At 37.5% G+C, this 16021-nt stretch overlaps 1 protein-coding gene across 1 annotated transcript in view; it reads left to right on the top strand.

Annotated features, from left to right (window-relative positions):
* The first annotated feature begins 1572 nt into the window (after window positions 1–1572).
* LOC120462290 (neural-cadherin) overlaps window positions 1573–16021 on the top strand; it is a 111682-nt gene continuing 97233 nt past the window's right edge. The window contains exon 1 of the mRNA XM_039650877.2: window positions 1573–2464. Coding sequence (XP_039506811.2) covers window positions 1771–2464 — 694 coding nt within the window. The 5' untranslated portion in view covers window positions 1573–1770. The remainder of the gene's footprint in view (window positions 2465–16021) is intronic.

The following is a 16021-nucleotide window of genomic DNA, read 5'->3' as shown; positions in this document are numbered from 1 at the left end:
ATGGAAAGCCATGACTGTTTTGTAAAGTGACAGAGATTTACTTGAAAACCCTGAAAATTTGAGAATAATTTTGTTCCTTTACAGATGCCCAATTTAATGGTTGCAGAACAACACAGAGCTGAGGGGGGAAAAACTCTGTAATGAATCCCCCACTACAGAATCCATAATAGCACTCATATCTGTTAATTTAATTTCCATTTGAAAAGCAGTTCGATTTGAAAAAACATTGTTACACATCAAAAGAAGGAGATTGGAATCGGGCCCATCCTATTCATCTCCTTGCCTTGACGATATAGACAATACATGCAGTATGTGCCCATTATTCGTTTCTATGATGGAACATCACTGAATACCCAGCACTTACAGACCAGCGCTAATTACCAAACTGAAAAGGAATGAAAGGGAAAAATGAAATGTGGTTTAATAAGAAAATAAATATGATCGTGAATTGACCTCTTGGCAAAAAAAGGTTTTGTTTGCAGTACAAAGCGCCTTCATTTATTACCATAAGGATTATGGAAATAAAATATTCTATAGTTCGGCATTCTAGCACCAACAGCAGGATGTTTGACATCACAGACTGATTTGTTTCGATCTTACCTGTCTGTGCATGTCCATTGTGCCTTAAACTGAATCCATCAGCTAGATGACATTGAGTGAGGGGTGGATTCCACCAGCATGGCGGCTGAAGCTATAACTAGCCAAACCTTGACCCTCAGTCTAATAGTGTTTCAGAGCAGTACTGAAATATGGCACCCAACAAAGGCGTAACGCAGTGACTATGCCAACAGTGAAACTAAGAAAAATATGGATTCTCCATCCAGTGAGAAGAATTTTTTCAATTCATTTTTTTTTTCAATTAGTTTGTTAAATTGCTTTTTATCTGTGATATCTTATATAAATGACTAGATGAGATGGTAAATTTTCAAGGATGTCTCTTCTGCTAAACAAGACTGCAGTGATTTAATAAAAATTATTGTGAAATTTTATTTGAATTGAAAATAACTTGTCGATTGTAAAATGTTATTTATTGCTGTGATGTCAAAGCTGGATTTTCAGCATCATTACTCCAGTCCTCGGGTGTCACATGATCCTTTTTTTTTATTTGGTGCTCAAAAAACTTTTCTTAATATTATCAATGTCAAAAAAACATGACTTTTTTTTCCAGGATTCTGTGATGAATAGAAAGTAGCCTATACTGTATTTAGTCCTATTTGAAAAAAAAATCTAACATAGGCCTATGTATAAGTCTTCACTTTTGATCTATTTAATGTGTTGTTGAATAAAAGTATTAATTTCTTTAAAAATATAGGCTATAGACCCAAAACTTCTGAATAGTAATGTCGTTATAAAAACCATCTGAAACTGAAGGAAGACCCATCAATTTTCAACAATTTAAACTGCATCCTTGAAAACCTTACTTTTGAAAGCTGCATATCTATTTAAATTTAGTGGGAGGGTCTATACCTCCAGGCCGACCCCTTCATCACTGTGATTGGCCCACATTTTGAAGGCGGGGCCCTGGGTACCACATGGAGATGCTGTGTATTAGTGGATGTGGGAATGTGTGAGAGCGTGGTTAAATGATGCCGGTCGAGGAGCAACACTCAAAACACTGACATATTGTATAGCAAACTTAAACCGTAGATAGTGTGCAAAAAGCTATTTTATCTTATTTAATGGTGGCTTGGGCTACATTTGTAGCATGTTATTGATGCATAAGGGATAAAAGTCAGATTTTAAGGACAGAGTTGCAAAATTGATGGAATAATGAGGGCGCACTTACGGAATCCGACTTTCTTCAGATTTTCTACTGCATGTTTTTTAATTACTTTGATTGCCATTCCGTTTGTGCATTCGACTGAATTTTATGGACAAACTGAGGAAAACGCACCGCCTGGAACTGTTGTCGCTGGGTTTCTTTTTCCTCTGGAAGACACATGCAAAAAATCAAACTTGCCTGGACTTAAAACAGTTCTGACAGGGGAGAACTCGTCGGATTTCTCTCTTGAATATGTGGACAACACAGGATTCGTTTTAAAAACCACCAAAACTTTTGACGTAAAGTCCAAATCTAGCTATACGTTGATCGCGCGCTTGCCGCGCTGCAATCAAATAGCCGAAGAAGTGGCGGTTAAAATAGAGATACTTGATAAAAACGACAATACACGACTTTTTAACGTAACAGCTGACAGAATAGAGATTCTTACCGATGTTAAAAGCCGAGTTAGGAAGCCAAGAGCCGTTTCTGAAGCAGTATCCTACACCGTTACAGTGTCCGAAGATGTGAAAGTCGGAGACTTGATCTTTACGGTACCGGACCAGAGGTTCGAGAAGAAGTGGTTCGAGGTGGTTTCGGACGGACACTCACCGGTTCAGATAGAAAGAGACTTGGGACGCGTGTACTTGGCGCATCGTTTGATGTCAACAGCCGAGGTCATGGTTAAAATCCACAACATGAGAGGTATGTTTATAAATTCACAGTTTATGAGTTAATGTGTGTTATTTAAACGGATAGCGCACCCCAAAATGCAAATTATGTTATCATTTAATTAGCACAATGCTGTTCATAACCTGTTTTCTCTTCACACAAAATAACATGTGAGACTTCAGTCACCATTAACTTTCATTGCACCTTTTTCATACAATGAAAGTTAATGGTGACTGAGATTGTCTTTCTGCCTAACGTGTCTTTTTAGTAGCCCAATGACACACATAGCATTTTTGGTGAACTGTAATTCCTTTAAATGTGCATTCGATTTGAAAATTGAGCTCGACCATGTCCATGAAGCAGAGCACATCGTCCTGGACCATCAATATTTCTATCTTTAAGGAGGTTATTTGCTTTTCACTGCGCCTCACAGCTTCACTGAAAAATCCCACATCCAGTAGGCAGGCATACGTACAATATTCAAAGGAATGCGTCATTATGAGTTTTACTTGATGGGATGCTGAATGTGGTGTTATTGTAATGGTAGGCCTATCTCAGAACTCAGCTTGAATTATTGTGAAACAGATTCATTAGGACATGTTGGCTGAACTCAAATGAGATCACTTTGTATGAAGTAACTGGGTTCAAGTGAACAAATGTTATGGAGAAAGTCTTCTAATTATGACTAAGAGCTTAGCTTAAGGGGTTGATGTCATTCAGGTCTGATTTCACTAATCAGAGCTCTAAAAGCAAACCTTTATTCAATGTTTGTTTGGGGTAATTAGTGATATTTATTCACCTGGAAGTCACCAGACAGCACATGTGGTCTCAAATACCTTTGCTGGGGCAGATGTGTAGTTGACGTTGGGGGATATAAATGTTTGTTTTTGCAAGCAAAGGTCCTAGTCCATCACCTGAGTACACCATTGGGGTTGTTTGCGATTCTGATTGAGGTCATCTCTGTGATTGTTTGACAAAGTGAGATCGGATGAATATGCCTCTTGAAAAGTTTACTGAACGTGCTCCTCTGAAAAAAAAATGGTGCCATGTGTAGGGAACAGAGAAAATATGTACATTTCTGTAAAGTTTTCCAAATCCTTGGAGGAATGTCTTGTCTGTTGTAATGATCTCGCATTTACTAATTGGAGAATTAGCTACAGGATAATTTATAATTTAAGGATCAGAGCGTAGCTCTATCATCAACAGTGAACAGAAGACATGTGGCTTTTTTAAATTAAACAAGAGGTTTTTCCTATACACTTAAGAATCTATGGATCATTTGCCTAACATATGTCTAGACTATATGGGTGGGCACTATGACCAAAGTCTTATTTATAAGAGTTATTTTATTTCTTGTATACATGAGGATATAGATATTTTTTCTGGAAAAACTACACTCTTAAAAATAAAGGTTCCAAAAGGGCGGTTATAACAGCGATGATATAGAACTTTATTTTTGTAAATTGTGTATTAAATTTTTTATTTTTTTAAGATAATTTAGTGATCTCATTTGATCATTCTCACTTATTTCTTCATTGTAGCAGTCCTGTCCTGTAATTCACACATTTTATTTGATTCAGATTCACAAGCTATTAAGTAGATTTCAATTTGATTAAAATATTATTTATTTTACTATTTTTTAGTTATATGGTCCATTTCACAGTGTTCCAGACTGACTTAACTGGTAATTTGTCTATTAGAGCTATTTGCATATTTTTGATTCACTAAAAAATGTTTCATAAGAGTCATTTGTTTTGTGTTTGTGGGATTACAATGGTTATATTTTTGGCATGCTCTAACCATTTTGTCATTTCACTGACAAAAATACTGTCTGGGCTGCATTTCTTATATCCAGGTTTTGTTTTAGACTCTCTGTCATTTCAACACTGCCCTCTCTTTAAAACACTACAACACAGTGAAGTGTCCTCTGTACTCTTCTGTGAGAATTCATCACAATGGAAACACAGTCCTGTTGGCAGTAGAAGAGCTTTTTGTTTCATTTTCGGAGGCAGTTTGAAGGACTTTCTCTCTCCAAGCACTTGTATGGTGAAGTCAAGCCAATGCAGGGTCTTCTGGGAGACAATTATTTTTGAATCCATTGTGAAGCCTCATGCTTGCTAACACAGTCCGTTTGAGTTCTTTTGGGACGGCACTGTTTGTTTTGTCCCGTTTATGTGCAAAGTTTGGATGAGAAAGTCCCATCTGTGTTAACAGAGTGAAGACATACTCACTCATAGTCCCTGTAGTCTTTGATATCTGACTCAAAATGTTGCTTCTCCAGGTAACAACTGCACAGTTGGATAGTTGCAGACTTGATGCCAGGCATTTTCCAGTTGAGATTTTCCTTTTGTTGTAATTTGGATTGAATTGTAAATAATAATTTATTTGTTCTTGTTGCCAGCATCTTTGCAAAAGCAAGATATTAGCATCCACATCAAAATGAGGGCTGTCCTGTATCAGTATATTTGTTATTCTTTTTTCTCGGTTCTTGATTCTTTTGCAATTTCTTTGTATGTTTGTGATGACAATTTTATCTATCCAGTTTCCTTGTAATCGAACCCATGACTTTGGCACTAGCATCATACTCTACCAGAAACACTATATGCCTTCAGAATATCTGTAATATTGGCCTGTCACATTTGTATAACAGCAGTACTGGATGAGAGATACCAGTATGGTTGAGTCACCCCAATGTCACTTGCCATTTAATCAAGAAGTCACTCATAGAGCAGAGAGGCTTAACAGTTTGTCCTGCACAATTAGCATTAGCATTACTATGCAGCGCACACTGTCGGGACCGCGGGGCAGCTTTCTAATCCTTATAAAGACCATCCCTGTGGTGCCTTCATTGGCTTGGTAAACACTGATAATGGTTTGCGTGCTGTACGCTTTCTTCTTTTTTCCGGCCTTAAAGAATCCATACACTCATGAAAGTTTAAAAAAGCCTCACGAAGAACAACTTTTTTCTGTCTTTGAACACTAGAGTCTGCTTGAGGAGCTTGTCTTGTCTAGAGCCGTGGTGGGTCAAAAAGAGGAAGCAAGGGTGAATGATTGGTGCATGTTTGAAAAAAATTACTAGTGACAGTTGGAGTGTACTTTGAGTGTACTAAATTAGATAACTTTTCTCAAGTAAGTTATTGCAAATTTACACCATAGCATCTGGGTCATTCTATCGCAAGTGGTCCAACAATTGTAAAATTGGTTGGTTGACCATAAGTAATTACCTCTATGCATTAAGCTTTTTTTAATAATTTTTTTTACTTGGTTTAACCACAGTGGCCATTTTTGTGTCATGGCCCACTACAAATACTACATGCAGTATGAACATTTTGCTTGTTCTTGTTCTTTAAACTTAATTCCAACGTTCCATTTAATTTCCTTTTCTACCAGAAAGACTCAGGAGAATAATACTGTAACAGAATAATACTTTGGCGTAGGCCCGCAATCTGAGGGTCCGGACTCTGCATTCCTGCCTGAAGACAAAGGTAAGGGTGCAGCCGACCCCCTCTGAGTTATGGTAAGGGACCATCCACAATTATAGCACATTTATACCACAAGTATTAGAACACGATTGGATATGAGAAGGTAATAAGTGATGTAACAATCGAGTCTTCCCGGCAGAATTTATGCTAAAGCTTTCATTTATAGGGGCAATTTATATAGGGAAGGGTTCAAGTTTCCTTCATTTTTAAAATATGACGACGATTGATGTTTGTGATTTATGTGTAGATAAACTTATAGACATTGGGAAAAAACTCTGGAAGAGCATATTTTCATGGTATAACATATATGTTATGGATGGCAACCTTGTTGTCAGGTTACTGCTACTACTATTGTTTCTCTAATGTTTCCAGAAATCAGTATCTCTCAGTTGAAAATGAATGATGTTCAGCCACTTTGCCACTGCAAGTTATTGTGAATGCTGGCTGTTGTCTAATGACTGTGCATTAATAATGAACCTCAACCATCAGTTTCCATCCGGCTTCCATTAGACATTTTCACCCTCGGTCACCTCATGCATGTCAATAAAAGCAAATCAAAAAGGGGCCAGCAAAGTGCAAGGGCATAGATCGGTGACCTTGTATATTCACTGCTCTGAGGCAGTGGAGTTTTGTGGCTTCTCTTTGGCTCAAGACCCATTTTATGTAATTAGGGGAAGCTTGTCCTTTTGTCTCCTACGTGCACTTGATTTGTTCTGAGTATCGCCTCTTACACACACTAGCTCAGGCTCTCAAAGTCGCATAAACAACATAAATACATATAATACATAAAATGTATTTATATATATATATAGGCTAAATGTGTCTTATGCTCACAAAGGCTGTATTTATCTGCTAAAAAAATACAGGAAAAATAATATTGTAAAATATCATTATCATTTAAAATAAAACGTCTATGTATGTATGTATGCATTACAATGCATATTTTTCAGCATCCAGTCTTCAGTGTCGCATAATCCTGAAATGATTAGAATATGCTGGCCAAAACATTTCTTATGAAATATTTCTGCTTAATATTTTTATGGAAACGTTACATTTATTTTTCAGGATTAATGAATATAAAAGTTGAAGAGCATCATTTACATTGAAATAGAAATGAAATGTGAATGAAATTTGAAATGTGAATCTTGCAGAGTAGTGTGAACCAGAGATGGCTGGTAAATGGCATGTTGTTAATTTGGTGCTCAAGAATTGAGCCATGAACCCTCACCCTTGAAAAGCACTTAACCCCAGGTTACTCCAGTGGGATTGTTCCTGTAATAAGCCCATGACAAAGTATTGGAACAATAAACAATATGATATGGAGTGTTGTTGTTATTATATGTGATATTTAGAATGAGAAACGTGAACGTTGCAGATGGTTGTGATGGCCGCCCTGGGCAGGTGATTAGAGATGTCACTCATTAGTCATCTGACAAGATGCTCACTTAGGCATGCTGTCAGTTTGAGGAGGTTTGTTTATCCGTAGTGGTCCATTAATTACTTCTACATCACTTATGCACTGACAATAAATCCACGAGAGAACAATGACCTACTCTCCTCCCCTGCCAGACACCTTTTAACTAAATATAACTCTTTAAATATTTCATTAATCACCTGTCATCAGATCATAAAGTTTTCTTTTTGGAATCTTCTTGTCCCCTGCGCCCTTCAGTGACACATTCAACCAGCAGAAGGAATTCAAATGCTCAGAGGCATCTCAGACCACCCGTTTCTCACCCGTTCCTTTGGTTTGTACAATTAGTCCTTTCCCCATCTGCTGTGGTTAGCCTTAGGACCTGAGCATGATCCCCTGCTCTAGAGATAGGGACTATTATAGCAATGTGCACAGGAGATTTCACCCTGCGCTGAGTTATTCTGAAGATCACACATTGTGCACGGGGTGATGGGCGGTTGTTTGAGACGAAGCGATTTTAATTGTGCCTTTAAATTCATGCTGTTGCAAGTGTGTGTGTGAGAAGTTCAGAGACCGCTGCAGGATATACTATTGTGACGAAGCCAAAGCTTTACAGAATGATCTTTTTTGGTTGTAAATGAAGCCCCGGAGAGCTGTCTGGGTCAGTCTGAATCAGTGTTACTGAGGGCTGAACAGGGCTGGTGAGAAAGGAGGATTTGTGTGTATTTTGAGTGCTGTTCTGTTGCACCCATATGTTTATGTGGTTTTTGGCGTGTGAGATCACCCGTTTTGTCAAGTCTGCTACTGAAGGACAAAAGAGTATTTTTTGTTAAGGATGGGTGGTATGCATGCTACAAGTAGCTTTACATCATTTCTTATATAATTTTTATGTATATATTTGTTGAAGTGTGACTCAAAAAGTCATAATTTATTCAATTTCACATGACAAGTTTGTGAAATGGATATTGAGTTGACTACATGAATATTATATTTGTATTTTTTATTAAATGTGTGAATATATATAGTAGCATAAACATTTTTAAATAAGTAATTATACTGTACATGAAGACTTCATAAAAAAGCTGTTAAATGTCTCCGTCAAAAATTAGATGATATTGAGCGAATGCTCTCCTCACAGTATGTTTATCAAATACTTTCTTTCGCTTCCATTTTTTTAATATGTTAGTTTGATAACACTTTATAATAAAGGTTAATTTTTTAAAATTTGTTATGCATTAACTAACTTGCACTAACAGTGAGCAATACATATGCTATAGTATTAATCTTTGTCAATGCTTAATACAAATACAGCTGTTCTCTGTATATTGTACTCCATATTGCTCAGTTTCTCTGCTTGTTGTTTGTTTCTGTTTTGATCTCTCGTTCTGTACCCTGTCCTCAGAGTTAATTGAGCTTCACGCCAGCATGGCAGGCCGCCTGTCCATTGTGTTATAATTTATTGACAGGATATGTACAGTGGCCCAGAGCTATGGTGTTTTTTAATGATGAATTAGGGCAAGGTCGTCAGAAACCCCGGTCCTCTCGCCCTGTGGTAAACTGCACCAAGCCTCAGCCACACGGGGCTCCTGTTTCAGCCTCAGTTTTTGATCTTAATTGTTAAATTGGTCACGCTGACTTGGATTTATTTTAATTCCTGGAGAAGAACGCTGTCACTCCCCTTTCTTCCCTCCCTTTCGGAAATCCCTCACTTTCACGGCAAAAGAAATTGCTTTTCAAGTGCATTCAATTTAAACCTTCCACTGTGGGATTTCAGTCACATATTTATTTATCAAAGCTGACGATCGGAGTTTCGGCTGATTGAACTGATATCAGTAAACTGGGGGCTTCTACCAATGAGATGTTTTGATTCTTCTTTCAATCTAGCTGAACACTCTTCCATTAAGAGATCAATGAGGACGAACTGTTCCCTTTTGTGTGGAAAGTGCAGCCACTGGAAAGAATTGCACACTGCTTATCATTGTGTAATAGTCCTTGAAAATATAAGGTGCGATGTTTGCCATTGTGATTGTCCACCTGAGAGTAGTGCAGCTTTTTTGTTTTTTTACCACTTTTATTTAGACCATGGTTCCCTATCAGTCGCTCACGTTCGACGTCACGTCTATATAACGTCTCCTATTCCATCCTTCAGGGAACGAGTGTTACATTAGTAACCGAGACGTTTACTAACTGGTGGTTTGTGAGATCATAAAATAAAATAATATAAATAAAAAAAGAAGTGAAATAAATAAAAACGTAATAAATGAAATGAAATGAAATTTTAACAAAATGATTAAAACGTGTATAAAATTAAAAATGTTATAGGGAATTTTTCTGATATTATTAAAATGATTAATTTAGCTTTAATTATTTGCAATAACAATGTGAAGGACTTGTGACATTTATTATGTTCATTGAAATGGTAGTGGGTTTTTTTAGAGCTTTAGTGAGTATTTATAACATTTTAAGTCAGAGGGGTTCAGCCGAGAGAATTGTTGTTTACTCAATCTGAGTCTGCCCTCAGTCTAGAAACAATCTTTGTTATTCCATAGCATAAAGTTAATTTAAAATGTGTGCAGATACTTTGTTAAAGTCATTTGACAGTTAGAGCCATTAACATGAAAATTGTATCCGACCGGTTTGTGTGCCAAGCATTTCGATACACTTTGTGGGATCAGCATGTTTTCTTCCTGTATTCTCTTCCTTTGTACGGTGGAAAATGAGAGCTCTCCAAAGCCCTGACACACAGTAATTATGTGAACTCTGTTTGCAGTGAGCATCTGTCTCTCTCTCTCTCCCTCTCTCTCTCTCTTCTTTCTACAGTTTGCCTGCGTCTGCTGAATCTTGGCAACTGTCTGATGTCACCGTTAGAACACAAGCTGAATGCAACCCAAGGAAAAAGGACCCATTACATACATTGTTAAAGGCATAGTTCACTCCAAAATTAAAATTCTGTCATTATTCTCTGAATTAAGCTGTTATTCATTTAAAATGTTCCTCTCAGACTGGACAGAAATAAGGGGGTAACTAATGAGACCCGCAACCTATACAGACGACAAGCGGTTTGGAGAATAAATGGATAGATGAGAATGACAAAATGTAAATTTTTGGATGAACTGTCACTTTAAGTACATGGAGACTTAATTAGATTATTAAATATGTTCAAGCTTGGGTTGCATTTGGTCTTGAGAGCTGGTGGCAAAGAATTATCCCGATCTGTATTCCTCTCTTTCTTTCTGTCCCAGTACTGTGACCCAAATATGCAGCATGTTGTGAATAAACACCTGGGCCTGCGAGGCTTTTAGCCCACAACTGGAGGAACACCTGCGCCACACGCGTGCACACTCCAGTCTCCAGGAGTCCGACACCAGCTGTTCCTGGCTTGTGCTCTTGGAGCAAAGCTAGTGGGAGCGTGTAGCTGTAGGTGCTGAGCAGACCGATCATTTTGATGTGGCGAACACATCAACATGTGTTGGAACGTTCATGAGCCAATGAACTATGATGGGAAATCAATATTATGTAACCAATCACGCAGTCGAAAAGCTCTCGTGTTCCTGTCGATTTCATACGGGGCTGTGGCTCAGTCCTAGATCACCATTTGCATATTGCTTTGCAGCTCCCTCTTTTGAAATGCCAACTTCAAAGAGCAAAAATAAACTTGCAGAAAGAGGGAATCGTTTAAAGATTTAAAAGATGCAGAAATCAATTAAGCACATACGCAATGATTTATTAGGTCTGTACGCGGCAGAAAATCAACAAACAAACACAGTTTAAGATTTTGCATTCAATTGGAGTCTGTCCCGGAGATGTCTGCAAATTGACTAGTCTCGTGAAATAAACACACACCCTACAGCACTGATGCTCGGCCCCATGGGTATAGTTTTCAAGAATTATTGCTCACTTGTTGAGGTGTGACTCAAAAGGCATATAGTAATTTATTCAATTTCATATGACAAGTTTGTGAAATGGATATAAAGTTGACTACATGAATCTTAGTAAAAAAAAATACTTTGTAGGAGGATAATAAAGGCTCATGCAGGATTTAAGGGGCGACCTATTGATTGCATACAGTTTTTTGTATTCCTTGGATTCGTTTGTTGTTTTTTTGCCATTCTAGCAGATTGAGAAGAAGATAACTAAACAGAAATGTTTGATATCTGGTTTAATTTCTTAGCATAAAACGCAAGTAGCATCCAAATGAGCGATTTTAGAAGGCAAAGCATTTTATTTCAAGCTTCATTCAAAACAATAAATGTGCGTGAACAATGAATGTTTTCTCAGGGTAATGATTTGGGAGACTGCCTTACTCTGTTTTATCACATTTCAGGCTCTGAGGGCTGGTAGTTCAGTGCTTTTAGAAGTGTAACGGACGTAGGCAAGTAAGAACTGCGCATGTAAACCTAATTCCTCTGGTCTCAAGAGGCACTCGCCTTTCACGCGGGAGACCCCATTTCAAATCCCGTTCAGAGCGGGTCGATTAGGACCGATTACAGAAGCTGAAACCATCTTCACTGCCTGGGAAGACAGGTTTGAGTAATTTACCACTTAACATTCCCATCAGGTGAAAACTTTAATGAACATGTCTGTTGGCTTCCTTGTAGGACAGATCCTGGCATTTTGCTTTGAAACTGGTCTTGATCTGTAAAGTAAGAGAGATTCAGATCCCAAATGTTGAGTAGTTAGATTTGATGTCTGCAAAGCAGATCCTGGTCATGAATGGGGTCATGTGATGATTGATTATTGATGGTACTCTGTTCTTTACTCATAATTGAGCTTCTTGAAACAGAATTTAAATTTAACCTAGTTACAGTTAGATTTTAGTTTCCGTTTAGGATGTTGATAGTCAATTCATAATACTTTTTCTTGTAAACCATTTTTTTCTTCTAGTGTTAAAAATTTTCATTTAATTTTTAGTGTCTGACTTAGCCTTTGTTCTCTCTCCATATGTCCGTGAATCCTGATTCTTTATCTGATTTGGTTGATCATATTTTTACTTTTTAAAGGGATAGTTCACCCAAAAAGGAAAATTAGCCCATGATTTACCCACATTTAAGCCATCCTATGTGTATATGTCATTCTTTTTTCAGACCAATACAATCAGAGTTTTATTAAAAAATGTCCTGGCTCTTCCAAGCGTTGTAATGGGTGTCAACGGGTATATTTTAAGTCCATCAAAGCGCATCTATCCGTGATAAAAGTGCTTGAAACGGGTCCAAGGGGTTAATAAAGGTCTTCTGAAGTGAAGCGATGGGCTCATGTAAGAAAAATATCCATATTTAAAACTTTATCGACTAAAATAACTAGCTTCCGGCAGACAGCCTTACGCAAGTCGACTTGCGCCAAAAGAGTATTCATTTTTGGGTGAACTATCCCTTTAAGTGGGGTTGTGTGCTTTTACAAAACCACACAGCTTAAAACTTTAAAGCCACTTTGGAAGAAGTCTCTGTTTCTTTCACAGAACAGATGTTTCTCCCATCATCTCTCCATAATGGAGTGCTAACAACAGCGTCCCGCTATACCATCAGCTCATGAAATCTGCCCAGCACAGCACAGACAGGAAGAGGTGCCCTAACCAGAACATTATGCCAGCATGCTAACATTTTATGTGCACCCATTCTCTGGCACGTCCCGCGGAGCCAGATTTGAAACATGAAAGCTGCATTGTGTTGCCCTGAGCCATGTCAGATTCAACGCCGAGTCCAAACGACAGTCAGAACCAGAAGCTCCTCCAGAAATGAGGGCAACACGTCCACAAGTCATTTCCGTATCCACAGGCAAATATCGCGCAACAGAAACGTAACCAAAGGCTAACTAACTACACCATGCCGTCTTGCTACTTTCGGCTGCCTAATTTCTCTATTTGATGCTGTAGTTACATCATTTCACAATCCAGCACCTTAGCAGAACGAATTAATTATTAAATGTTTGATCTCATGTATTTTTTATTATCTTAAACAACATGCTCCAGCTTACTGGTTAAAACAAAGCACTGAAGACCAACAGCATTGAGTCTCAATTTAAGTGGCTTTATGTCAGCAGATTCTGTGGCTCTTTTTTCCAATAAAAAGGAGCTGATTCTGTAAGTAAAGTAATGATCCAAAATCTGATCCAAAGTAATTAATTGCAATCTTTGATTGACCACATCCTGGTCAGAAATTATAGCGAATAAAATTGCTTCTGATTTGTTGCTTTGAAAACTTGGTTCCAGGTCGGGCACCACCACCCTGTCGCTGGAAACATGTATGCACATATTTTGCTCCGAGCAGATGCGATTTCAAAGATTAATGGATGTGTCTACAGGGGTCTGTTTTGTGTGAGTCTTATAGGCTATTTAAGATGCCTGTTCACCACACAGGGTATTAAGGCTTCAGCTGCAGCTTGTGGAGTGTTTGTTGATTTATGAACAGGCAGAGGAAACTCAGTTAAACAGAAGGTCCTGTTAATGAGCATAGAGTGTGTGAAGTTTTAACCGTCTTCCTCGCTTGCTTAGAATATCAGGAAAGGTTCTTTCCTACTCAGCTTCATAGGAGTTTCCCGTGACCTATCTACCTTTTGTGTTGCCCAAGCTATAGGCTAAATAGCGTAGCGCAGCTTCTCTAAAGCCTTTAACTCTGTGACTGGACCAGCAGGTTTTCTTTCGTAACCCTGATAAAGTGAGAGGGAGAGAGAAGGAAAGCAGTCACAGGAGATAGAACTCACGGTCGGTCAGCAGACAATTTGAGCATGTGAATTTTTGGCGTTTCACTTCTACTAGGGCTGTGAAACGATTAATCGTGATTAATCGCATCCAAAATAAAAGTTTGTGTTTTTATAATTTATGTCGGGGCACTGTGTATAATTATTTTATATATATAAATACACACACAACCTTGTAGATATTTAAGAAATATTTTCATGTATACACTGTATATAGATTTATATATAATTTATATTAAATATAAATATAAATATTTTATATAAATAATATTTTTTTCTTAAATATACATGCATGTGTGTGTTTTTATATATATACAAAAGAATTATAGGTGCTGGTGCACCCACATATATTATGTAAACACAAACTTTTATTTTGGATGCGATTAATCACGATTAATCGTTTGACAGCCCTAATTTTTACGTAACACTTCCAATAATTATGCATTCCTTTTGTTGTAATCTTTGTCATACAGAGCGTTTTTTAGCACTAGTCAAAAAACTGATGATTGGAATGCCCAGTCAAGACAGTATTCGAAAAATTTTGACTTGGTCTGGCAATATTTTCATTGCATTGCCCCATCACATTTTTTTGTTTCATGCTATAAATATTCATATTTTTCAAACTTTAAACAAGCTAGAAAAGATTTAATAACTTCATAAATTCGTAAAACGTTTCTATTGTTGAGCCTTGCATTAATGTTTTTTATCATTGTCTGAGTGTTTCTTGTCAATAATACAGTGGATTCACCTTTGAGTTGTCCATCACGTGGGCTCTTATTTATTTATTTATTTTTCACTTTTTATTGCCTTTATTTATATATTATTATTTTTTTATTTTTATTTGTTGTGTTAGAGGAGTGCATTAAATGCAAGACTTATAGAAGTAGGTCTGTGTATTCCATGATGGGCAGAGAGTGCAGTATCTGGAAAGTTACTGGAGGCTCTCCACATGTTCACTGTCTGTTTGGAGGCCACCCGTCACTGACCTCTGGCTCCGAGCTTCTGGAGGGAAGGGGACTGTGGGTGTCTGATGCAATGGGTCACCCTTCCTGCAGGGGAAATCTGAAACACATGTCTCTTTTAGAAGCTGTGGGGTCATTTCCTTATCTGTATGTCTTTTAGTAGTTCTGCAGTTGGGCTGCACAATATTTGAAAAAAAAAACAAAACTGTTATGTTACTGCTAAATATATATGTGATATGAAAACAATTTAACCAGATGACTTGAATAGCTAGGCTGTGTTTGGAAAGAATGAATCATTCTAGTATTTTGAAGGCGAGTGCAAATAAGAGATTTTTTCTTTGTATTTTATTTTATAATGACAGACAGGAGCAGGGATATTAGGCTCCTGTCACTTTAAGACAGAATGCACGAATCCAATATAATGATATGTATCCGTTTCCTTTCTCAATTAGCGACTGTGTTTACGAAGATACTTGCTGAGAGAGGCATTTTGACATTGTGTGTCAGTTCAAGAACAAATACACACAGAAGTAAAGTGAATTCGGTGTTTGCGTGCAGTCTGTGCTGCTCTGTTTATGCACACAGAAAACAACGCACGAAATCCAAATTGAGTTCTGTTTCGCATCTTCTTGTGCTCGTATGGTTCTCTTGAATATTTAAACTGACAGGACCTAAACACATGCAGATGATACATCTAACAAAGTCTATTACCTTTCCTCTCATCCATTGACTTACTTTGCAAGGAGACGTAGTTGTGTAGTTTCCTGGCAAAAAGATTGTGACAGGAGCAAGCCAAGAAAGAGATAACATTTGTCATTGCCATTCATTTCACACAATTTTCCTTCCGTAAGTGCTTTTTCCAGAATCTTTCATTACTCTCATAAACAATGATGAATAATTCAAGATCCTGTAGATTAATATATCATTTATAAGAGCGTGATGAGCTGGTTTGCATGCTGTTTGTTAATGTTTTCAATATTACATTAAAAGTTTTATGCAAAATGAAAGATTCTAACTGCTTGGTCATTTCAAAAATGCT

This window comes from Pimephales promelas, chromosome 12 (genome assembly GCF_988280905.1).
Source record: "Pimephales promelas chromosome 12, fPimPro1.hap1.1, whole genome shotgun sequence".
Classification (NCBI taxonomy): domain Eukaryota; kingdom Metazoa; phylum Chordata; class Actinopteri; order Cypriniformes; family Leuciscidae; genus Pimephales; species Pimephales promelas.
The sequence above is the reverse complement of the archived record's forward strand: the minus strand, read 5'-3'. Positions and strand labels throughout refer to the sequence as shown.